This window comes from Oryza brachyantha, chromosome 1, assembly GCF_000231095.2.
Source record: "Oryza brachyantha chromosome 1, ObraRS2, whole genome shotgun sequence".
Lineage (NCBI taxonomy): Eukaryota > Viridiplantae > Streptophyta > Magnoliopsida > Poales > Poaceae > Oryza > Oryza brachyantha.
Genome location: NC_023163.2, coordinates 28,212,161 through 28,237,950, shown reverse-complemented (window position 1 = coordinate 28,237,950; position 25,790 = coordinate 28,212,161). Strand labels below are relative to the sequence as shown.

Genomic DNA, 25,790 nt, shown 5'->3' with positions numbered 1-25,790 from the left:
CGGTACTTTCGCCCTGACAAAATAGCTGGTCTGTCTTGTTGCTGCTTAACCTGTTCAGAAGCTACACACGAAACTACACCTTTCATTCAATGCGCGCAGGCACTTCGATGGGTCAGGCTAGACCAGACGGGCGAACTCCAAAAACTGGATTGTCCATGCGCCACGAGCCTGGTCCTCACAACGATTCTCTTCAACTAGTCGCGACCCATGCAAAGAGCCAGATATCCCCATGGAATAATGCACCCCAGAAATCAGATCAGCACACCGCATTATTCTAACCATCAACTCCGCAAGCAGGGCTCATTCTAAGACATGATGCTACGCGACACGACGGCACTTGTATTTGCATGCATGGGCGACCAAAACCTCATTGTTAATTCGCGCCTTAAGGATGTCGGGCGCAGCGCACGAGACGGGCTAAGCTATAGCAGGAGTAGCGTTCTTGCAAACAGTGGCAGCTTTTGCGCATGTCTCCGGCCTCCCCCTCTTCTCGCTCGTTCTCACTGTTCGAGAAAACAAAAAGAAAGAAAGAAAAAAAGAAAGAAAGAAAGAAACTACGCACCGGGACCTTCGAATCCGCTACTGCCACTCCCACGACCACCGCCTCGGCCCTGCCCCTGCCCGACTATATATATGTGCCCCCCTCTGCGCATCTATTGATTTCAGCATTGCTTCTGATCAGAAGAAGATCCCGGAAGAGACCAAATCAGAAGCAGAAGCTATCTACCACAAGGCCGAGTTAGACTGTTTGGGTGGAGTAGCTTGCAGCTCTAGTGCTGGCAGTCGCTTGGTCGATCGATCAAACTGCGTAAGTAGCTAGCGCGGGAGCAAATCTGTGTGTCTACATATAGCTAGGTATATATAGCGATCGATAGATCGATTGGTCATGGAGGCACTGAGCGGGCGGGTGGGGGTGAAGTGCGGGCGGTGGAACCCGACGGCGGAGCAGGTGAAGGTCCTGACGGAGCTGTTCCGCACGGGGCTGCGGACGCCGAGCACGGAGCAGATCCAGCGCATCTCCACTCACCTCAGCGCGTTCGGCAAGGTGGAGAGCAAGAACGTCTTCTACTGGTTCCAGAACCACAAGGCCCGCGAGCGCCACCACCACAAGAAGCGCCGCCGCGGCGCCTCCTCCCCCGACAGCGGCAGCAACGACGACGACAGCCGCGCCACCGCCCACGAGGCCGACGCGGACCTCGTCCTGCAGCCTCCCGAGAGCAAGCGGGAGGCCAGAAGCTACGGCCACCATCACCGGCTCTTGACATGTAAGCATGCATACTTTGATCAGTTCGACGACGTATACTCGAGTACATGTGTTCCGCGGTGGTCCTGATCTGATCAGCTGATCGAGTTTCTGTTTCGCGCGTGCAGGCTACGTGAGGGACGTGGTGGAGACGGAAGCGATGTGGGAGCGGCCGACGAGGGAGGTGGAAACGCTGGAGCTATTCCCTCTCAAGTCGTATGACCTCGAGGTGGACAAGGTCCGGTACGTGAGGGGCGGCGGCGGCGGCGAGCAGTGCAGGGAAATCTCGTTCTTCGACGTCGCGGCCGGCCGGGATCCGCCGCTGGAGCTCAGGCTCTGCAGCTTCGGTCTGTAGATCGACGCGTGCTTACATGCCACGATGCAGCTTGCCGCGATTGTACCTGCAGCTGGACTTATCGCTGTACGCAACTACGCATCTGCCTAGTTCTTGGCTCGATCTAGCTACCCCACATCAAAAGGAGTACGTACGAGATGTCGTGAGATACGGCATGTGTTGTGGGAAAGACCCTTGTTTGCATGCAGTATCTGGGAGGATCAGGAAAGAGCACGCAGACGAGATTTCCATTGCCTTTTCCTTGGTCTTACCATCATGCGATGTACTTCTACTTTTGCTCTTTTCTGCTACATGGATATACTAACATGGTCACTGCTGATATATGATATATCCATTATAATTATTCCGTATTGCAGTGGTCTCATCAAATTATTTCCTATTCATTTAATTTCCAATCTTGCATGCTCTGAATTTCCCTTCGTATATATGGACACCGATTTTTTTTAATTGCTGTATTATGCTGCGATTCATGTGTGCATGCATGGAGTTTGGTGAGAAGCAGTAGTAGGAACACATGAAATTAACAATACAAGATTCAAATATAGTTCTGAAGCCAGACTAGTATTTAACCGTGGTCTTGTCGTACTGGAGTGTTCGTTGTCCGTGACCTTTGTAGGGAAGGAATTCTGACTTGCTCGCGCGTTGCATGTGTGGACTGATAGTCAACTCTACCTGCTTGTTCCTCAAAAAAAAAAAAAAAACTGCTACCTGCTTTCCTCTAAGAAATTGTTGACTGATCAGCTGCTTTGGAACCTTGTTGTTGGACATCCGAGTTTCAAAGTTTGCAGCAAACTTTTCGACCATATGATCCATCCCTTCTTGTTTGTTGACTTCCCCGCACACTGAATAATCGCACGGTTTTTGCAATAATGGGAAAGATTATTGTACGTGTTAGATTGCAAAGACCACATCTGTTTGAAAGATCACCCACATCTTTTCTATTATACTTATACTTATATACCAAAAATTAAATTTTTAACCTTAAATTTGAAGTTGATTTTAAGGTTTTTCATCGATTTTTTTAATATTAGTTTTTAGATCACCAAGAATGCGTATATCAAAGTTTCATTAATAAATTACTTTTCATTTATAAATATACTGTTTGGCTAAACAATCACCCTCATCAGTGGAGATTTCACGTGTATACTCCCAAATATTACTCTATTATGACATAACTATTATTGTTCAAAATTGATATTATTAAACTCATACCCAAAAGTATGATGATTATTTATCACAGAAATGATATTTAATAAAGTACTTTTTTAGTTAATCTCGTGTCTAAACAATTAATACAAAATGAGACCTATATTTTGAAATCGACAGATCACTGTGTTTTGGCTAGTCGTTGAATTTAGAGTAGAATATGGTTTGTACGGTATACCGGGCCTAGCTAGGGTCAATAACACAATTCGATACGCAGCATCTCTTATCTATTACCCTGGTTTAGTGATACAGAAGCAGCGCCAGAGATCCCGTATATTTATTTATGAGATAAACAAAAGCACGGCATTCTTTTATTATTACTCCCTTTGTTTTTTAATTGATGCTTTGACTTTTGGGTTTACGTTTGATCCTTTGTTTTATTCAATTTTTTATTAAATATGTAAAATTATGATATTTAAAGTTATTTTAGTAATAAATCAAATAATAAAATCAACGACGTCAATTAAAAAAAAGCCGGAGAGAGTATAATGTAACTAAATTTGTTCAACAACAAACTCAATTATTTCACAACATACCATGCAATGCTAAAAAAGAGTAGAAAAATCCCGCATCTATCTTTTGAAATAACTGCCGGACCAACCCTGTCAGAAATAACGGGCTTAATGGGCTTAACATACTATTGCGCATGTCCGCCGTCCAACCAACAATTACACTTGAAAAAAGTCACTAAGCCACTTAACAATCGATCGAGTTTCATCTGCACCACTTAACCGCGAACCAAATATAGTGGGTCCCTAAACTTTTAATACCATTGCAAAGCGATTCTTAAAGCAGTATTAAGGGTGGTTTTTGGTTGACGTGGCATGTTTGACTCTCTTCATCGCATATGGTGTTGATGTGGCTCTTCCTTGCAATGGGAAAAAACTTGAAAATTTAAAATGAAGACAAATACACAGGGCTTATGTGTCAATTGAATGTATGGTAACTAAAAAAACTATGGCCCCCATATACCACTTCTCATCGCCCTATGCTCTCTTCTCCCCTCCCCCCCCCCCCTCTCTCTATCCTATCTTCTCCTAAACATGAACATGGGTTCCCTAGCCATCACTTCGTGGAGCTCAAAGCACAAAGTTGGTGGTGGAAGAGGAAGAATCCCACAAGGGAAAGAGGAAGGGGTCGGTATGGTCATGCACGAGGTCATCTTCGCAACCCATCGCCGATCCACAAGTTTGCAAGCATGCTCCACCGAGGGGAAGAGGAATTGGCTGCACATCCCTAACCCCCAAATCTAGCTCATTGACCACCTGCTCTTCATCTACTTGATAAGTCTGGAGGCAGCGAGGGGAGCTGACTCCCCATTCTTATGTTCTTTAAGTCATCATACACATCGGATCCTCATCTAATAGGTCTTATGGAGGTAGATTCGAGCTAGGCAATGGACGGGCGTAGGAGCTAGAGACGAGCTCGTAGGCATCCATGGAGGTGTACTTGAACCATGACGCTAGGTAGGCAAGAGAAAGATAATGATGCCGTGATTGATCCTAGGGAAGTCCACATAGATCTTTGCCTCCTCCTCGCCGACGCTGCGGGGATGGGAGCCATTCAGGAAAAGAACCAATAACGACATCATCAAGCTGGTGCGGCAAAGGAGATAGAGTTGTCACCCTAATCCCTATGCACTAGCTTAACTTGAGTTTGGTCTGACGGCCTAAGGATCAAAAAAGCACAGATGTAACACCGCTGCTAACGCCGCTCAACCCTAGGGAAGTTGGTCCTCCTCATTGCGACAGGAAAGGGTGATGGTAGGCGCTTGACTTTGGCAGTTCCGCTCCTTCTGGATTTGCCGAAAGTAACTTAGGAGCCTTGGTTGGGAAACACTCATCGCCCCTGCCTGGAGCCCAACATCTCGTTTTTCAGCTTCTCTTGTGCCTATGCAGCCGCCGGCAGGCGAGATCTATGCATGGGGTCAGCATGATGGGAAACTTGCCTTTTGAAGATTGAGACATGATTTTCGCTATTATCTAGAACAATGGGAAGACATAATCAGATATGACAAGTGCCTCTCATATGAAAGAACAATTTTGGTACTCCCTTCTAGTCTCCTTAAGGGAATACAAAGTATTACCTCCATCCTATAATAAGTGCAACCATCTAGTTCAAATTTAAATTATCGTTTTTAAACAAAAATAGGTGCTTTCTATGAGCATGCATAAACACATTTATTGATAGTTAATTCTATCATATTTTTTATCCATTCATATCATACAAAGCAAAAAACAAGCGACTCTGTGGTACTGTTTGGGAGAGTAAAGATTCTGAGAAACAACGGTGAGAAGAATCTATAAAAAACTGGGTTTCTTCCGTTTCTAGTTTTTAGATAATTTCCTGAATTTTATAACTTTGGTTTTCAATTGACCATTGTTTAGATAAGCTTATGACTTCTAGATTTTCTGTAAGAAGCTGCAACTCGTAGAAGCTCCCATAAACAAGGCCTAAATCATGTTTTATGCTTTAGCTGCACTTTCCACAGAACAGGTATTGAAGCTTCAGTGATGTTGGTTGGTCATGGTAATTGCTAATACTGATCTTAGGAAACTTAGTGTCATATCGAGGCCCTTATTATGCGAACGCGATCTGCTGCACTCCCATATACTTTTCATAAACTCTTTGTAGCTCTCATGACCTCATCTTATCCGTATCCAATTTAGGTTTATGTCTTAATTCAGTATCATATATGATCTGATCGACCATGGCAGTTTGATTGTATCTACACTGGTATGACAGTTGGGTCCCGCTTATTTACCCTGTTATTGCAGGTTCCCTGATGTTATTATAGACATTGACACATGGATTATATTCTTCTAGGGCCTATGTATCTATAATAACTCTATCATAACGATTGAGAATATGAACTCATAACACCGAGACAATTAAGTGGGTCCTACAAGTCATATGTGGATATCAACCTGTTGTCTCCGCATGAGGTATTTTTTTAAAATTTTAAATTTTAAGTTACAATTTTCAGAATTTAGATAGATTTATTTGAAATTTGAGCTCACCATTTAAATTCTTCAAAGTTGTTAATTAAGTGCATATTTTAGTGGATAACGCCGTTAACTTTTCGACAAACCTATGATCAATCGTCTTATTAAAACCCCCATAAGGCGAACACCTTCGTATCTCTTTTTTTTTCCAACGATGAACACAGATCCTACCTAAAAAGAACCAAACACAACGAAACAAACTAACGAATGAAGAAAACAGAGCCAAACTCTGAAGCTCTGAACAGACGGCAGGATCGAACTAACCAGACAAACCGCATGCCCATGTGATACAACTAACATCCCGTGCATTCTCACAGGCGTGGGCCGCGTGCAGCTTGAGGAATGGATGTTGGTCCTGCCTGCCGCTAGAGAGGATAGTGCGAATTGGGCCAGCCCACCATCAGAGATTTAGAGGAGGAAGGCTGTAGAAGATGGTTTTTGTTTTTCTTGTTATCCCGTCTCAAAATAATTTTTCTTCACTCATCACATACATACCAATACAAAAGAAAAATACTAGAATATTCTCTAATTTATTAAATTCTAATATGATTATTTTTATTTTATCTATTCTCAATGATTTATTCCTTGTTTTTATAATCTTGAATACAATGATTACTCATATATGAACGTATTTTGGAACAAGCTATAATGAGCAAAAATGAGATCTTATTTTGGGACCAATACAGTAGTTGAATACCAAAATTATCCCAAACTAATTAGTTAGCAAAATACTAAGATACCCTTATAACCTACAATTCACATTAATCTTACTGGTAGTAAAATATTACCAGTAAAGAGCACTGTTGCATTGCCCAAAGTACAGTACATGGTTTTTTTTTTTTTGGGCCAGAAAGTATACTGAGGTGGCGCAGTCAAATCTCAGAGACCCCTCCATAATTCTCGATTAGTTGTACATGATTTAATTTTGTGAAAACCATATAATCATGATTGAATGATGTACGAGTATTTGTCGTAGTAATTAATATATGAGAAGTTAATTATGGGATATGGTTGTGGTTTACACCCTCATGTTTTTTTCTGTTGTTTATGCTTATAAGCCAAAATTTAAAGTTGTAACTTTAATTTTGGGGTTGATTTTGGGTTTTATCATCATAGTTTAATTTTCGGTATTGACTTTTAGATCGCTCAAAACACGTATATAAAAATTATATTCAGAAATTATTTTTGGTTTGTAAATGTCATTTGACTTTTTTCACCCCTTAGTACGACGTTTTAGAGGATGAAGCGTTGAGGGACCAACGGTACAATATGTAAGTTTTAGTTGATAGACTGGTGCTATGGAGGTTTATTTCCATTAAATATGGTTATGTTAATATTATTAATGATGCATGTGGCATACAATTAATGAAATGGTTTTCATCTAAATAAACTCTATTGCTTATGAAACAAAAAAAAACGTATACATTGTATGAACTATTCTAATCATTAATTAAATGTTATGTTGTTTATATGTCACTCTTGTAATGGTACCGCCATTGGAAAATATGTAACTCCACCCCTGGTCCGAAACCCAGCCAAACCCCATGCTCTCAACATGCTCATATTGGTTGAGTTGAAGGGAGTGACATAATACCATGGAATCTTTCCGTACTCACACTCCCCTCAACCCATTATCTTTTCTTACAAACTCTACCATAAAGCTATCAGACGACGTCTAACCATTTAGGAGATAGATCTCCAAGAGTAATAAGCTTCAAATATCAGCCTAATAGCATCCACGAACTTTCTGAAGATCCCTCTAAGATTCTCGATGAAAAAATCAACCTAAATCTCTAGATCCACTCAATAATCACTTCTATGATCAAGCAACTAGTTAGGATAAACTAAAAGATCTTAGAAGAACCTAAGAACCTAGAATAGCTCTGCTTCGAAGTGAGCAACCAACTAACGGCTAAGGGGTAGGGGGTTTAAATAAAAGATATCATACATCATGTTTCCGTTAGGAAAATAGCACGACCAGACTATCCGGCTGACACTTAGTTTCACACAAAGAAAGGTGATCGGACTGTCTAGACAGAACTGAAATTATGTTCCAAATAGTCTAGAAAACTCAACCCACAGCCCTCCTAACTGATCTCGAGCATTTTTTTCGATGCAAAGCAAATTTTTGCAACCCCTCTTAATAGTACGGTACACCTAAGACTCAAGAAAAAAAAAATAAAATGGCTTATTTTAAATTATCAAAGTCTTCTCGGTGTCCAATCTAATAGTTCCCACAAATACCATCTCATGGAGAATTTTTTTTTCGGGGCCGACCAAGTAGTCGGCCAAAGTGTATTAGGTTTGGGAGAATGTGCAGATCGATTACAAGGAAAAATTGGGCAGATCGACAGGATGTTGTCGGTGCACCCGCTCCGAAAATCAGAGACGGGATGCTATGCCCCGAAAGAAAAGAGCTGTGGCTATTGGTCTACTTCTCTGAAAATCCGGGCTTCACTCCAGACATCAACCTCCGCTCTGATGCTGTAGAAAACGATCTCCACCGGCGATGCAGGCTGATTGAAAGTTCTAGCGTTCCTTTCCTTCCACACCGACCAAGTCATTAGCATGCATAGCGAGTCGAAGGCTGCTAGCTTTGTATCTTGTCTGAACCGCAACCGTGCTCTGATCCACCAGGTCGTTAAGGAGTTGTTTAGATGGGGCTAAACTTTTTAGTCCCATGTTACATCGGATGTTTGGATACTAATTTGAAATATTAAACATAGACTATTAATAAAACTCATCCATAGTCTTGGACTAATTCGCGAGACGAATCTAATGAGCCTAATTAATCCATAATTAGCCTATATAATGCTATAGTAAACATTTGCTAATTATAGATTAATTAGGCTTAAAAAATTCGTCTAATGGATTAGCTCTCATTTATGAAATTAGTTTTTTATTAGTTTTTATTTAATATTTTAAATTAGTATCTAAACGTCCGATATAACTAGAGACAAAAATAAGTCTCTATAAACCAACACCATCTAAGTCTTCCTCGTCGTTAGCGGGTGACGGCAGATCAATTTGGATCCATCTCCCGATGAGATTCCAAACTCGTTGAGTGAAACGGCACGTGACGAAGATGTGCCGCACGGTCTCCTGTTGCTGTCCACAGAGAACACACGCTGCCGCGTGCGGCCACCCTCTCTTCTGCAAGTTCTCAGCCGTCAGGCAACGCTCCTTTGTCGCGATCCACATGAAGAATTATTTTGGATCATGGAGAAATTAAAAGATAATTTTCACCTGAATTATTTTGGATTTGGAGTGTTGTCCTGTTCAACAGGAGGGTAGTCCGGTTAAATCTCTGTAGAATGCCAATCGATCAGACAATTATTATAGTCCTTTTTTTGACCTGCTCAACCCAATTAAACTCGATTTTCGTCGGTTGGGCTTTATGGAATCCGACGTGGTTTCAAACTTTCAATGTGCTCTTTTGCTAATTGATGCCTAATGGTTTATATAAGTTACAAGCATATACTTTATTTGTATAAATTTCAGTTAAGTTGGGAAAAGACTCACACTAGGGTATGCTACCGGTGACTGGCAATTTTATTTGGATGAAATTTATACAAAATAACAAATTGTTAATTTCAACAAGTGATGTTTTGGTTCGCCTACTGCGCAGTTGACTGAAATTTTTAGATCTGTCAGTCAAATCTGTGGATCGTTGGATGGAAATCCAACGGCACCAATGCAAACAAAGAAAATATAGCCTTTGGACACAAAAGGAGATAGTGGGCCGTTCACACCTAAAAAAGGATTGATTTTTGAGTCAGCTTAATGGGCTGTGGATCTATTTTGCTTTGAGGCTGTTTGTGTTTTGGGCAGGGTTTCTAAGCTTCTTGGGCTTTGCGACTATTTGTATTGTTTACACGTTTGGGCTGGTAGGCAAACTGCGGCCCATAAAGCTTGTTTTGGGCCTTGTACTCGCCTCAGGAGCATACCACACATTTTTTCGTATGCGTATAATTGTTGCATTTGTTCTTCTTTTAATTTTTTTATTCAAGCCTAGACACACGTTACGATTTACTGAAAGAAAAAAAAAGTCACGATTTGCTGAAAGCAAAAAAAAAATGAATAGCTTCACATATTAATTGTTGATGATCTCACTTGAATTTTTTAGAACTATAGGGGGGAATCTAGGTTCCATTTTACTAAAACAAAGCAATTCCAGTCCATTTTGTTTCTCCAAATCAACAGTAAAGTCAAGATAGTTTACAGCCTCACACTTATTGAGTTAGCAGGCAGGTAGAATTTTTGTTAAGCTACGAACAAACACATGGAGTAGGCAAAAAACAAGGAATTCCCAGCAATTTGTGCCACAAAATACAAGGAATTCCTGTTATTATGTAGTTGCCTGATACTCCATTTTACACAATATAAGCAGCCATCCGTTTTTACACAATATAAGCAGCCCTCCGTAATCTTCAAAACTTTGAACACAACACTGAATTTTCCATGTCCAATTTGCTGAAAATCAAGTATGTAACCAAAACCAACACAAAATTGAAGAGTGTAACCTGAATTACACATATAAATGACATATTCAGAGCATAGCTCAATCTCATCAAAGAGACACGGTTGATTGGGAGACATAGGCACCTCTCTTGTGAAAACTAGATTTCTTCAACTCCTGTTCCTCTGAATCATCTAAGCCATCAAACTGGACTAGAGCAATCCACTTGCTGTCAAAAATGACAGTGGAGCCGAAGCCTTTGCGGGAACAAACTGGAAGAACCGACACACATTCAATTACACATAGAACACATATAGCTAGGGGAGTGAAATTCCACCTCTTGTATCTCTTGCTGCTGCAGACTTCTCTAGAGAATTGGCGCAATGGATATTCGCTTGCAGATCACAAGCAAAACAGTCCAAAAAATCAGTAGAAAGAAGAGTAGATGCGAATAGCAGCAAACAACACACACCTGGATTTTGTGCTAACAGAAAATGCTTCCCAAAAACATATAAAAACTATTGTTGCACTTAATTTATACTGAAGTTGCAGTTCATTTGTACTAAAGTTGATTATTTGCATATTATGCAATTATAGGCTAACCTATGTGCAAGTTCAATGTTAGATTAGATTCTGGTAGATTAGATCTCATGACAAAAATTCCCCACCTAGGTACAAAATTATGATAGAATGACACAAAGCAATTCAAGATAAAAAAAATTCTAGCTCAACCAGAATCATGAAATCTATTATTGCACTTAATTTATATTGAAGTTGCGCTTTGTTTATGTTAAAGTTGCATATTTTCATATTTTGCAACTATAGGTTAAGCTATGTGTGAATTTAGCATATATAGGTGACCGATAGTTTAGAAAAAGAAATCAGAGAGTTGATAAAATAGCAAAATTTATATCAGACATGGACAAAGTGAACAAAACTCCTCCAAAAAAATTACCCTTCCAGCTGCAAAATTTCCCATTATGTATAGATAAAATTAACAAAGATCATAATGTTTTAAGTTACTCGCAAGCTATCTTTGAGCCATGAGCAGTTCACTAAAAAATTGTGGCCAAACGTGCAAACCACACAAATAGTCGAACAAAATTGCAAGTCATCGTAAAAATGTTCACAAGAGTTCTCATTATTCAGGAATGCAAAGTTGCCCCTCATTTGTTAGTAAATAGTAAGATGTACTTCATTTATACCAAAGTTGCACCTCATTTGTATAGGAGTTGCACATTCCGATTATGCAAATTTGGAGTAAACTTCGTGCAACTTTAGTCTACACATTATGCAAGTATAGGTGATTGATTAGTTTAAGGGGTTAACCAGAATTGCAACCAAAGATTTTAATTTCACTTATGGTGCAACTGTCCAAAACAGTGGCAAATAAATTAGTAGAGAACAAACAAAAAAACTAAAAACAGAAGACATAAAAACCAAATGATTTACACAAACAAAAGCAAGATATACTCTATTTCCCAAAATTTAGTATTGTAAGATGGTTTAGCCAATCAATTAATCATTAGCCACCCTTAACATTTTTTTCAGCTTTCATACCACTCAAACATGATAGAACTCTATTGTACATGCCATAGGAACACAAACAAAACCCGCATATACTCTAGGTGCGGGTGGAAAAGCTTTCACCCTTAGAATTTTGTTACTGCTGGTGCAAAAGCTAATCCTGGCATTTTTAGAAAAGAGCTAGGTAACAAAACAAAGAAGCAAAACCTGGTTTAGGATAGTTTAGAAAACAAAATCTTGCCAGGAAATGTGTCTTTGCGAGTGACAGAACTGCATATATTCTCTCTCTGCTGCCAATTGTGATGCTTTTGTTGCACCTAGGAGTTTCAGGAATTTGACTAGAGAATTAGCATCATGTTTTCTATTACTTACAGAGAACATCAACAAATTTTAGACATATTAATATTACACAACTCCAGTATATCCATTGTGCAAAATTTGCGGTATAACTATGCAAGTTAGCAACAAAATTTACAGAGAAAACAAAGCAATACAAAGCTTCAGATCCACTAGTAGCTGTAACTTTCATCAAACAAATTTTCCAATTAATTGAACAGATTGGTAAATTGATAGAGAAATATTATAGTTCAAGCCATCCAACTGCCCCCAAATTCGTAGGATGACTCAAGAGATGTAATATAACAATATGCTCACGTCTATCAGCTAAGAATGAACAAGCAATCATGGATCCAAGTTTGGGTCACTAAATTTCTTAGCTCTAAGGTTACATAAAAACAACAAATTCGGTCATGATGTTTATATTACAAACTTAGTTGATGGACAGAACAAAATCGATACAAAAGGATAATGCATGCAGCAGCAAAAACGAAAATAAAAAATGTAGCATCTACCTCACCAAATGGCAAATCAGTGATACTCCATGGATGGCCTGGGAGGCAGCGGCGCCACCAGAGCCATGGGTTTGGGAGTGGCGGTGGGCCAGTGGTGTTGATGACGGGGGCAAAGCGAGGCGAAGGGATGGAGGAGGAGGCCACGCCGCGGGAGGCCAGGTGTCGGCATGGTCGGGCGATGGCGCGCGCAGGAGTTGGGGAATCGAATGTAACCTGGGTTGTAGAGGAGGGCGATTTCGCTAGAGTGGAGGCGACTCATCGGAGATTCGTCGGAGATGGCATCCCCTCACTTCTGCTGCTGGTGCTATCATCTAATCCCGTGGCCTAGAGAAGATAAGGGAGAGAGAGAGAGAGGATGGGTGGTGCAGTGGTGCTAATGGGCTGGGCTTACTAGGACAGGCTACGTCTCCCCTGCCTGATTTAAGTACCAATCTTAATGCAGATCTAATGGCCTAGAAAATCGATTGACAGATCACAAAATTTCAGTCGCCTGCACAATAGCAAAGGCGTTTTTCCTTTTGTTTAATAAACGATAGTTTTCACCTCAAACCGCGTGGCAACTGCAACAAACCACACAGTTACCATAACAAAACCATCACGTATCGTGGATCTTGAATTCAAATTTTTGGGAGTTGAATTCATCACGGTTTTCACATTAACTGCGTGGGAATTGCACTGGCGCTGGGCAGCGGCATCGGCTCGACAAACGGTTTGGCGAACCCTGATTTGCACAAGTGCTTCTTGAGGTAGTATAAGCGTGATGAGTAATGGTTTTGGACAAAATTTGGGAGAAGTTGAGATCCATATGGTTGAGCATGTCATGGCATGCTCAACCATTCATCTTTCGCAGGTAGGTTGACTTTTGTGTTTGAATTTGATCCATTTTATTAAAAAAAACTAGTTTGTCGCATCTTAGAAAAACGGCTGTTTTGTGTGAAGTATGCCATCTAAATTCAGATGGAAGATCTTGCTCTAAATTCAAAACTTGAATAAGAAATTATCAGAGTGAAAAACGATACACTAGGAATGTTTATATTTGTGGATAAATTTCAAATGCATGGAATGGATATACTCGTGGGGTCCCATCGTTTCGTGGTTGCAACTACTCATAAGCTAAAATTTAAATTTTAAAACTTGATTTGGACTTGATTTTGTGTTTTTTCTGTTGTTTTTTACAGCTTTTGCTTTTGAGTTGCTATGGATACATATATAAAAGTTTTAGCCTAAATTATTTTTCGTTTGTAAAAATATGGTTTTGCGTTTTCTATAAAGCGATACGATGGGAGTGAAGTCGTTGATAGAGGGATTGTCACTCATTTGTTTTGTTTACATGGAGTCTTTCTATGCAGTCTAAAACAATAAGGAAATTAACATGCATTTTCAGGAAGGCATAGGGGAATGTAATAAAGGGTCTAAGTTATGGAAATATAATTTTCCCCGTATAAAATCCTTCAATTCTTATTTAGAGTGCTAGGGCCTCCTATCATCAAGTATGCACACATTGGGTCTATTTTTGTATTTAACAAGTACCATTGCACAGTCCTAAAAGATATAAAATCAATTGAATACTGTGACTTAGGAAACATCACAAGAAACATGTGTTGATAACTGAGCTAGTAGTACTACATACCGACTCTTATTCACAAACATGACAAATGCTATTAGCGGCCGGGGAGAGATTTCGCGAGCAGACACAAAGATGAATGAAACGAGCAGCTAGCCGTATGATTTCTCCACTTGAGTACAAGATTGGATCAAATGCGCACATAGATGGAAAATCAAATGGAGGAAAATACAGCGGAAGACACACTAGCATCGGCGCACGAGTGTAGGTTGCAGAACCAAAAACAAATAAAGTCTATCGGTACTTCCTTGACGAGGAGTTCATGAACCTGATGCACTCCTCCACAGCTTCGCTCTTGTGGGAGTCATCGGCGACCACCGGCGCCAAGGAATGCCGCCTGCTGCTATTCCTCGCCGGCGTACACTCCGGCGAACGCGACGCCGCGCTAGCAGGGCTCGCCTTTGTCGACGCCGGCCGGAAAGCCCGGGAGACGCTTGCCCTCGCGCGCCGGTAGAACCTCGTCGCCGTCCACCGCGCGCTCCTCAGGAGACGAGAGGCGCATGCGCGCCGCGCTTGCCTCGGCCGCCGGTCCGACGACGTCTCCATCCGGCTGGACCTGGATGCCTGCAGCGAGATCATGGGCTTGCCGCCGGTGGTCACCGGGGTAATTCTTGTGCACTCACTACCCTTTCTCCTCATCGCCGGACGCCTAGCCCAATGTAATGTGTCTTGTGTGCGCGCGTATCACCAGGCTGGCCTAGCTAGCCATGACACGTTTTTATACGGTAAAGAGCTAGTGATACCTCCCTGCTCAAAGGAAAAGCAGATTACTACTAGAAGTAGCTAGTACTACGTGACAAGAGCATGAAAGTCTCCAAGCGCAGAAAAGATAAAGAGACGGAGGGAGAGACAAGCTAGGGAAAGAAAAGGTTGGTCTAATTGACCACCAGACAGTATCGATCAGATCACACAAACCAATGCATGGAGTGTACCTGTCACTTCTTCTAATCCTTCATTACGACCAGTAACCGCCAAGAGCCGCAGCTTTAATTTCGAGCCAACAGGAGAAGAGACCGCGACATGTGTATGTGTGGGGCGCAGTATATCCTTGTTGCCTAGCGCTGGTGCCGCTGGTGGTGGCCGGAGAATATTTCGCGCGGAAGCGAGCAAGCAGATCTTGCAATGCAAGGGATCGATCCGACCTCCAACCGAGGCTAAGGCCTCGTTTAGTTTCCAATTTTTTTTAAAAACATCACATCGAATTTTTAAACATCTAAATAAAGCATTAAACATAGATAAATCAAAACCTAATTGCATAATTATAGAAAAAATCTTGAGATAAATCTTTTGAGCCTAATTAGTCTATGATTAGCCACAAGTGCTACAGTACCAACATGTGTTAATGCCGGATTAATTAGGCTCAAAAGATTCGTCTCGCGGTTTCTAAGCTAACCGTGAAATTCGTTTTTTTTATTCGTGTCCGAAAACGTCTTTCAATATCCGATCAAACATTCGATTGTGATGTTTTTGCCAAAAAATTTTGGCAACTAAACACCACCTAAGCCGCTGGAGGAAAAGAGAGAAAGCCAGAAAGAAAAGGAAGCAGTTGATGCAACAAGAGAACATTGGACCGGCCGGGGAGACCGAACGAGCAGTTCTTTTGAGGGCGGCAGGGCTGGGGCAGTGCGGCGGAGGGGAGGGGAGGGGGTCCCTCTCCGTCCCTTCTTCTTTTCCGGCTAAAGACGGTGCCCGGCCGACGACGTCGCGCGCAAGGCGACGACGATGGGGGGAACAAGGAATTGACGGGGCAGTGCGGCCAGGACGCGACGGTGCTCGCCGGGAGGGACAGGGTGGGGGCCGGCCGGCGTGCGCGCTGTCCGAGGCATGACGACATGGGACGCGACGTGTGTGGCATGGACGAGCGCGGCGGGAGGGGCACCAATCATTGTGCAGTTGGGGGGCGTTTTCTGGGGAAATGGGAGGCTGGGTCGCTGATCAACTGGCAGGGCAGCCGGCCGGGCTGCAGTCTGCAGATCGCGGCTGGCCGGGGGTACGGCAGCTCTGCCGTCGCCCTTTGCGCGCGCCCTTTTTTCTTTCGTTTTTCTTTTGCTTCGGATGCTGATTGTTCCGGCTGAGTTGTCTTTGTACAGGTCTCAGGGTGTGACGGGTATTTAACTTTCTGTCACTCTTACGAATGTTTATAATAGAATTATTATTATATCCATATGTTATAGACTTATTAGAACATATATGTAATAGACAGCAAGTTATAAATTTATTTTGACTATCAGTAAGAGAGGCAAAAAGTTAAATTTCCTGGTGTGACGGCTCATACTGTGAAAAAGTAAAACTGAGAACTGCGGTTTTTGTTTTCATCACGGGATCTAACAGTTTGACCGCGTTCGTATAAGAACCGTTGGAATAAATTTGCACTAGTGCTACAAGTGCATTTTTGCATTTTTTTTCCATAAGGTTAGTCATAGTCCGGGCAAGGGTTTTATGGAGATTTAACTCATTGAATAATATGTCACATGGTAAAAAAATGACGTGGCATAAATCAACAGTGAGATTTAGGATTCAAATTTTATGCCGATGAAACTTGATGTACACAATTACCTAAACCATAAAACTAGATTGAAGCCTACAACGAGAGTAATTTGTTTCGCCACTGCACATTTAATAAACCCTTATCGGTCACTTAGGTATAAAATTTAAATGATATGGTAGTCCATGAAACTGTGAGGTGAAATTTTGCATTGAGAACACTTGTTTCACGTATCCACACAAACATGTTTATGATGATATGTTATTATTGGAAACCACACAATAAAATTTTGCACAGGGGAATGGTCTAAAGTCGTAACTAGTTTGTTTAGCAGAGATTAGTATTGAGAAGAAAAGACTATAGTGCTCCTAAATAATGATGAATGAATAAGGGTGAGAGGATAGCTAGGGATTAAAGTGGGAATAATCTTAATAAGAACTTATTGATGAGACAAATAATACTAGAAATGCTTAAGTTTTAAAACAAGACTTAACTTCTAAAAATACTTATATTTTCGAATGGACGGAGTATCCATGTCTTAAAATAAGATCATTTTTGCATCCTCTTCTATCCCAAAATAAATTATCTTTCAATAATCGTTGTATGTGAGCTTGTAAGAATAGTGAACAAATGCATTGGCAATAGATAAAGTAAACGCCAGTGATTGATAAAGTGAATGGTATTCTAGTCTTATTTAATATTTCTATAAATACAATAGTTTATATACAAGTGTTACTAGCAAATTATAATATTTTAATTTAACCCATCCATACATGATCTAAAGGTATGGTTTTATTTTTTTTCTCTGATTAATGTGATGATTTCTTGGATTCTAAAGGAACATGGTGGGTCCTTTTCAAGCTATCTTCATAATATACCATATATGTCCCATTAAAACTTTATTTTTAACACATCATTCACATACCAATATAAAAGTAAAATTAAATGCCAGAATACCATTATACCAACTATTTTGTAAACCCTAATACGCTTGTTTGAGATGAAGCTTCTGTAGATTTTTCAATCTTATGTGTTAATTGTGCTAAAGATGAAGTCTTTGTGGAGCACATGAAAAAAATGAAAAATAAACTTTGCGGGACAGAGGGAGTAGTAGATTTAGCAAAACTCCATATTCATTAGCAGGGGAACATATCTTGTGCACACACCAACTAACAAATGACGTTGAAAATTCTAAAAGAATATATGCACATATTTTAATGGTGTTAGACCTGTATACAAAATCTCATATTTAACTTCAGTATAGGTAAATAGCAACAAAAAAGACAATTTAGATATATTTATACTTTGAAAACTATCAAATTTTGCATCTTTTGTTATGGCTAAAATATAGCAAATTTGAACTTGAAACTTTATACGTAGGTGTTATACATTGAAAGTAAATGCACAATTTCTTCTAGAATTTTCGGTGATATTTGTTAGTTGATGTGCACGGGATACATTTTCTCTTTAGTAGTACGTGACTTCACAAGTATAAGCATCGGTAGATTTTGAAATTAACTTTCACACAAATATAAATATTTTTGAAATACTACTTTTACACTAGCTTTTTAAGGTTCAGCATGTATGGATAGATGCTGCGGTTTGAAAAAAGAAAGCTTGAAAAAAATGGTATTCTTACGTATGTTGGCATTCATCATACGTACCTGACTTTACAACGGCACGTAGTAGCTTCTACGGAGCTAGCATCGGTGAGAAACATCATCGATCGTTAACCAAGTTATTTAAAATGTCAGTTATACTGTAATATGCAGATCGAATTTATACTATTAAGTTTATGATGGTCAATATAATGAACACACAATTCACTTGGTAACCTTTGAGCTCCAGCTATACACAAACTTGGAACTTGAGTACTGGACTACTTCATATATATGAAGCCGGTAAAGCTAATCTGACCCGTAGAATCACCCTCTTTTGTTGCTTGACCAGTCTTGACTAGATCTGAAGACCTGGACGGCTCGACCAATTGTTCAGCAAGTCTTTTTGAACACAAGTTTGTCTAAATCATCCTCTCGTCTGGACTCTGGCGGATATATACCGGATAAGAGCTCCATAGGTTTACCGCTTCTTCTGGGAGTAATGCACGATAAGTCACTGTCTCGCAGTTTGACAGCACGTGGTAGAAAGCGCCATTATTACAGTCAAGAATCTCACGGAGAGTGCTAGCAACTGTCTGTATTTCTTTTGGGAAGAGAGGAAATGAGGCACAATATCTCATCTCCAGGAAAGCTCGAAGATCTCGGTGTTTCTCATGTTCAGGCCCATGAGGCCGTGATGTTAACATTGAGCAATTGACGACAATGTAACTGGATCCTTGATGGGCTTAGCTAGCATAGCATGAGCAAGTGGACGATCTGATTTTCCAAAGCTCTAAGAGCAGTTGCAATAGCATATATATATATATAAGTCAGGTATAAACATATTTAAGAAAATAAGAAAGGAGAGAGAATGAAGTGACTATAGATTTATAGTCAGCTACAGCACGCATTCCAAGACAAAATATATGTATGATATGTGGACATGATAGTATATATTTAGTATGTTGCTATTTTATTAATTGACTATTACATTAGCTATAGATATATTATACTATAAAACTTGCTGTGAAGGCACCTGAATATCCTTCCAAAATGCCCATCTTCCTCTCCTTCCGGTGCCTACGCGCAACGTGTCAACATATTAGGCATGTTTCAATGACACGTGGCGGCCAAATGCAACGAGCTCTCTTGAAACCGAGTGCAAGCATGACCAGTCCGGGTACCCGTCGGTGACAGTTGAGTGGCGAATCAGCGGAAAAGCTGTAGAGTTGGCTATTTCACAACATTTTAAAAACACTCTTATATACCATGATTTTCACACGTAAATTCAGAAAATATAGAAAAATATCATCACCTAGATATAAACTAGTAATAGTTGACTCCAAATGATTCAATTCCTGCCTTCGTCGCCGAGTTTAGTCGCGTCGTCGTCGATCCGAACGATGCTCTCCAATGAACTCCACAACCAAAATCTGCTCTCTAGCGACATCCACGCTCCGAAAGATGCTCTCCGGTACGTGGTCCCCACCACTTGCTCGTTGCTCTTAGGGCATACACAGTCCAAGTTTCACGATAGAGGAGCCCAAACTTGTCACGTAGGACGAAGCTATGTTTTCATAGTGCATGGTGTCTCAAGTGGATCCACGAAGAAAAAGTTGATAGCCTTTTCTACACACATTTCCTCACTTTCTCTCCTTTCTTACTGTTGGGTCTCCTCTCTTTTCCCTCTCTCCCCTCTTTCTCTCCTCCCCTCTCCTGGCTCTCTCTCTCTACCCTCTCCGGACGGCAGACTAGACAATGAGCGGGCGGCAGCGCGTCCCGTGGCTGATCCGGCCGGCGGCGCGTCAGGGTGATGGATCTGGGTGGCGGGCAAGCGACACCGCGTCGGGCCACGGTGGATCCTACCGACGACGTGTTGGGCGGCGGGCGGTGCTCTCTCCGGCGCTGTTTCTGTCGTCTCTCTCCTTGCTTTCTCTGATTTCTCTCTTCTCTCTTGGACAGAGCTACTGTCCCTTGGTGAGGGGATGCCTCCTCCGTGGCGAGCTAGAGCTCCTCACCACGTAGGAGCATTGTGTGTGCCCTCAGGTGGCCTCCACCATCTATTAGGGTGGGCCCATACAAAATACATGAGTAGGGCACCTGGTCTCCATGGGGCTACAGAAACGACAACTTCAACTATGTGTCCTAATAAAGTGTGAGAGAAACATGTGGAATAGATACAATATATTAGAGTAGAGATGTTATACTAGAATTTCTAAGGCCCTGTTCGGTTTGAAGGAATTTCACAAGAATTTTGGAGGAATTAAACTGTTTCCTCTGAAATTCCTATAAAATTCATGTAATCCGAAGAAGCCCTAAATTATAAGCACCTATAGCTTAGTTAGGCAACCGATGCTTAAATTAAAAAAACTTTGATTAAAATATTTAATGTTGTAGGATGGCGAAAAGGTAATATATTTTTATCTGAGTGGTCTCATTTTAATTTAACTTGTATAAATCTAAACATTGAAGCATATTTAACTAAACTAGAAACTTTCATATATGCCATTATAACTTTCTAAGAAAATATACGCTAAAGATGTGCTAAAGACACAAGCCTACCATAATTCTTTCCATATTAATTTCAAGTGATAAACCATATCCAGCATGTCTGTATATCTTTTCCTATTCGATCATCTGTAGTCTTGTGTAAGTCAACCGTATACAATGGGTAAAAGGTATCGTAGAGTGATAGGTATTTCAGCTTTTACAATTACGAGATAGGAGATGATAGAAAACTCAGCCCCATCGAAGCTCGTAAGAGCAACGAACTTGATCGTTATTAGCTCCTCCAATATTTAAGAACTCCAACAAAAGGAAAAGGACAACCTAGTCGCATGAAAAAAATTAAACATATATTTTCTTCTGCCGTTTATATGAATATACACTCTTAAAAAAGGATTTGCGGAATTATGCATATATATGTCATAGTGTGGGGTTGGGGCACTGCGGTGCCATGCCGTGGCGGTATGGCAACAATCCAGTCTTAAGTAAATTTACTTATGTGCTAATAAATATAAACACATATATACAACATATATATTAATACATAAATAAATCTAAGTAACCTAAAAGACTTATAATATGTAACGGAGCAAGTACTGTATGCAACACATGTCGATGCCGCTTGGTCGCACCACGGCACCGCTTTGATCCGATATTCCCATGCTGCTGTACATACATACATACATACATACATACATACATATTCATAATTTATTGTTTTTCTCGTGTATATTCGTGTGAACGGAGGAAAAAAGTTTATTATTTTTTCCTCAGTCAGAAACCGCTAAGAGCCAGGGACTTATCTGTTTTCAGTTGTTCCAAGTTCCAACACTGTAAGAACTCGATTTCTCGTGCTAGCAAAAAATTAAGCTGGAATAGGGTTATGATTCTTTGGAAGGTTCGAACCTATGGAAAACTATGTCTCCATCAACACGCCAGATTGGGGCCTATTACGCCGGAGATTATGTTTTATGTATTATCGTACTCCCTAATTCCTTCTGCTTCCGTTCACAACATAATCCGATTGAGCCAAACGATATGATGTCAGCACATGAGATTCTTTAGTTTATTCTGGTTGCAGATTGCTATACAAATACCTCTGTTGTCTATCGAATTCTCTTAACTACTCCTGTCACTCTAGCATCAGCGGAAATGAGTTCTGTAAAATTAAAATTACAAAGAACTATTTGAGGTCAACTATGTCACATGAAAGGTCAAATGGCTTGGCTATGTGCAGCACCAAGAAAAATATCTTAATAACACTCATCTCTAAAATATCATTTATGATTTTGCTTCAAAAAATACTCGTAAAAGTTCATTTTTACGAGTCAATGTGTATTTCTAAAAACAATTTAAGGTATCCATACTATTATAATACTTTAATTTTGTAGTATGTTTGTGAATGTGCCGTATGACTTATATAATTATAATATTATAAATAAAAAAAGCCTTAAGGAGTGTCGAGGGTGTTTGAAAATATGGAGCCGGTCCTTGTAGTAACATGTGTGCGTGTGTATTGCAAGTAATCAAAAAAGATAATCAAACAGTTATGTCGTTTCTATACTTCTCTAACAGTGGTGGCAACGAATGTACCATCCACTAATTATATTATATATTGTCTTACCAACTATTTTTTTATGTATAAAAAATATTTTAAAATAGTCATATATGTTGGTTCTATTGTTTCATCCCCAAAATAAAAGTTCTAAAGAATACATAATTTATATTTCTCAGTAGCAAAGCATGTGTATTTAGCTGGTTATACTTAAAAGAAATGAAGCATACGTATCACATTTGACGCTTTATACTGAGTTATGGTATTATTTAGGGAATAATTAACTTTTTGACATTGTTACATTTGGTTTTGTCACTGGATCCACATGTCATAGACATATGAGGACCCACATGCATAGACAACAAGTGACATATCTGTTATCATCCAATTTTAAAAGTGGCAAAAGTTAAATACATTATCTAGGGCAGGTAAAGAACATTTTGTAAGACTGCATTAACTACTGTACAAAGTCAACAAGAAAAAACCATAAAAATGCATCATCCGTACCGTTCATAGCCAGTTTCCTTTCATGACAAAAATCGATCCCCGTAGATAGAAAACGGAGGAAGAACTAGTCCGGGGTTGTAACTATTGGGTAAAACAAAAGCTTCACACCAGTAAATCCGTTCAAAAAAGGTAAAAAACCATTCTAATCAACCGCGAATCAGTTCACCGTACTTGAACGCCGGGAAGACTTTCGCAATTGAGCAGTTTCATTAGCTCCACGGTGCATCCATCCCCCCTTACCCTTAGCAACGCTTGCTGCCTAACAAGCTAATCAATTCAAGTACTCCACTAGTTACCACTGCCTGCTGCCACGGCACCCTGGCACACGAAAAACGGATACAGTATATCTTAGCATAAACTAGACAGGAACGGCCGGACCGCCGGACCAAAGCCGCCGCCCAACGGCATGTGTGTCACGATGGACCAATAGTCACGCGCGCGCTGGCGGACCGATCACGACACGAACTGCATGAACTCGCTGTCGCGGAGCAGCGCCGCCATGGTGTCGGGGGCGAGGCACACCTCAATGTCCACGCTGCCGTCCCCGGCGCGGGCTGGGAACGCCGACATCTTGCCGTCGAACTTGTTGGCGCGCCCGCTCCGCACCGCGAGGGGGCGACCCCACCCGAAGTCGTTGCCCTCGTACATGGGGAACCGGTTCGAGCTGCCCATCGTGATCACCGCGCCGTCCGGGTTACCCAGCGGGAAGCACCGGGGAGCAGCCTGCCACGCCGAGGCAGCGCGTCGTATCGCGCCGTCGTCGTACGCCGCCAGGCTCGCGTTGAGTCTGGCCGCCGCCCAACGAAGGTCGTTGGACGCCAGCTCGGCCACCGTGGCCGTGGTCACTGCGCTCTGGATGGCGTTGCCGAAGTAGACCGGGGAGACCGTGGGGCGCACCCTGTGCCGGCAGTTCACCGCCATGCGGAACGTGGCCGTCGCGTCAGCCGCCAGCCGGTGACGAGCGCGCGTCACGGAGAGCCATATCTGCGCGCACAGAGACTGGAACGACGAGATCACCGAGAGCCCTTCGGGATTCTTCGGATCATGTGCCATCTTGCCGTAGACCTCGGCGTCTTCACCGCCGCTTGGGCGACGGTTGGCAGTTGCCTTGAGCTCGCGAACCGCATCCGCGCTGAAGTGAAAGATGCGCTCGCGGAGAGGCGCGTCCGCGTCGAAGGTCACTGCCGGGCCCACGCCTCCTGGAAAGCGGAGGACGGCGGTTGACTCCCCAAAAAAGTTGCGGCGGAAATCCGGCAGCTTGGGTGACGCGCCACGGCAAAGGTTGGCCCATGTATTAAAGAAGTGCCAAAAGGAGGTGCCGTCCACGACGGCGTGGTTTGCAACGATGCCGATGAAGACGGTGCCGTCGCCAAGCACAGTGAGCTGGAACGACGTGAGCGGACGGCGGTGACCGTCGTAGCTCACGGTGCGGTCCATGGGGAACAGGTCCTTCGTCAGCTTGGTCGGGACGTCGGCGTCGGGTACGATGAAATCATCCAGCGACAGGGTCGGCGCGACGGCGTGGCGGAACTCGACGCCGGCGTCGTTGCAGCGGATGACAACGCGATCATCGGGGAGCGTGACAAGGCGGCCGGCGAGGGCTGGAAAGATGGCGAGCGCCCGAGACAGCGAAGACACGAGCAGCGAAACAAGGGAAGCCATGGGCGCGCCGGGAGCGGGGAAGAAGAGGCCCTTCTGGATGTAGTGGCACGACAGCATGGGCAGGTCGGAGATGGACAGCGTAAGGTCCCCGGCCGCCGACGCGACGTCCGGACGCACTTCCTGTCTCGACACGACCGTGATGCCCGACGCCGGCGCATCCACGCCGACGAGCTGCTTCGTCACAATGGGCGACCCGGCCGAGGCGGCGCCCACTATGGCCACGGCGGAGAGCATCTGAGCCATGCGTCCCGATCGCTTTGGCGTTTGCGCGCCACCGGCTGCTCGTTAATGGAGCAGTAGGAGGAGAGTGTGCTGCCGTGAGCCTTGCGCAATTCAGGCCAAAGAGGTGGTTTGCGCAGTGCTGGCTGCTTGCGGTGGACACACTCGGCTGCCCTGGCCGATTTATATAGGCGACGAGAGGGGATAGATACACGCACCTGGATCAGTAGCACTCAAAACCTTTTCTTTTACCAGCAGTGCTGTTTTGGATATTCTCTCTGAGCTATGCAAATGCAGGTTTTGTGGTTGTCAGATGAGGGGCGATCTGATAAAAGGAGCAGCTAGAGATGTGAGCTACGCTTGTGAACAGTTCGGCCAAAAAAATGGCCCAGTTTTAAAATACTGATGATGAATATGATTACCACCAGCATAGCTTTTGTTGCGTAAATGTGGTTGTTGGAGCCTTGGAGGGCTCTACACTTACAACAATTGTCCCCTCCTTTATGAGCAAAATATCATCATCAAATTAGAAAAGAACAAGTGTACCAGCAATGATTTGTCCACCTGAGATATTTCTATGTTCACCCGTTTTCCTTTCTCGAGCATATTGATTTTCCCTGTGGAGTGCAGACACCCGTTCAGACACCCGTTTGGTCCGGCTTCGACATGAACAACCTTATATTTTCACTTTTCTTTATGCTTAGGAGACAAAATTTAAATATTTAATTTTAAATTTATAATTAATTTGGATTTTTTATCGTGGTTTATTTTTTAACCATTACTTTCAAATCACTAGGAAAACATATTCAAAAATTTTGTTCACATACCATTTCTAGTTTACAAATATATCATTTTGTTTTTTCTCTCAAACCCACCCAAACGATGACCACCAAATATTGAAGATTATCCTAGTCCCCATGGCAATTGATCAGCGGCTTACGATTTATTACTCCGAAAAAATCGTGTGTGCCGCACACGTATACATGGTT

The 25,790-nt window shown here is 42.0% G+C and overlaps 2 protein-coding genes across 2 annotated transcripts; one reads left to right on the top strand and one right to left on the bottom strand.

The window, feature by feature from the left end:
* Positions 1-664: 664 nt before the first annotated feature.
* Positions 665-1,945, top strand: LOC102717390 (WUSCHEL-related homeobox 9). Its single transcript, XM_006644972.2, has 2 exons — positions 665-1,265; positions 1,372-1,945. Exons 1-2 carry the CDS (start codon positions 887-889, stop codon positions 1,596-1,598), a joined length of 606 nt encoding a protein of 201 aa, XP_006645035.2. The 5' UTR covers positions 665-886; the 3' UTR covers positions 1,599-1,945.
* A 20,780-nt stretch (positions 1,946-22,725) lies between these two features.
* LOC102717111 (uncharacterized acetyltransferase At3g50280-like) lies at positions 22,726-24,949 on the bottom strand. Its single transcript, XM_006644971.3, has one exon. It carries the CDS (start codon positions 24,823-24,825, stop codon positions 23,374-23,376), a length of 1,452 nt encoding a protein of 483 aa, XP_006645034.2. The 5' UTR covers positions 24,826-24,949; the 3' UTR covers positions 22,726-23,373.
* Between the last annotated feature and the right edge of the window lie 841 nt (positions 24,950-25,790).

Excerpts from the sequence above, each read along its gene's own strand:
- LOC102717390 (XM_006644972.2), top strand. The coding sequence starts at position 887 with ATGGAGGCACTGAGCGGGCGGGTGGGGGTGAAGTGCGGGCGGTGGAAC. Across the intron at positions 1,266-1,371 it reads CCATCACCGGCTCTTGACAT|GCTACGTGAGGGACGTGGTG; the intron begins GTAAGCATGCAT and ends TCGCGCGTGCAG.
- LOC102717111 (XM_006644971.3), bottom strand. The coding sequence starts at position 24,825 with ATGGCTCAGATGCTCTCCGCCGTGGCCATAGTGGGCGCCGCCTCGGCC.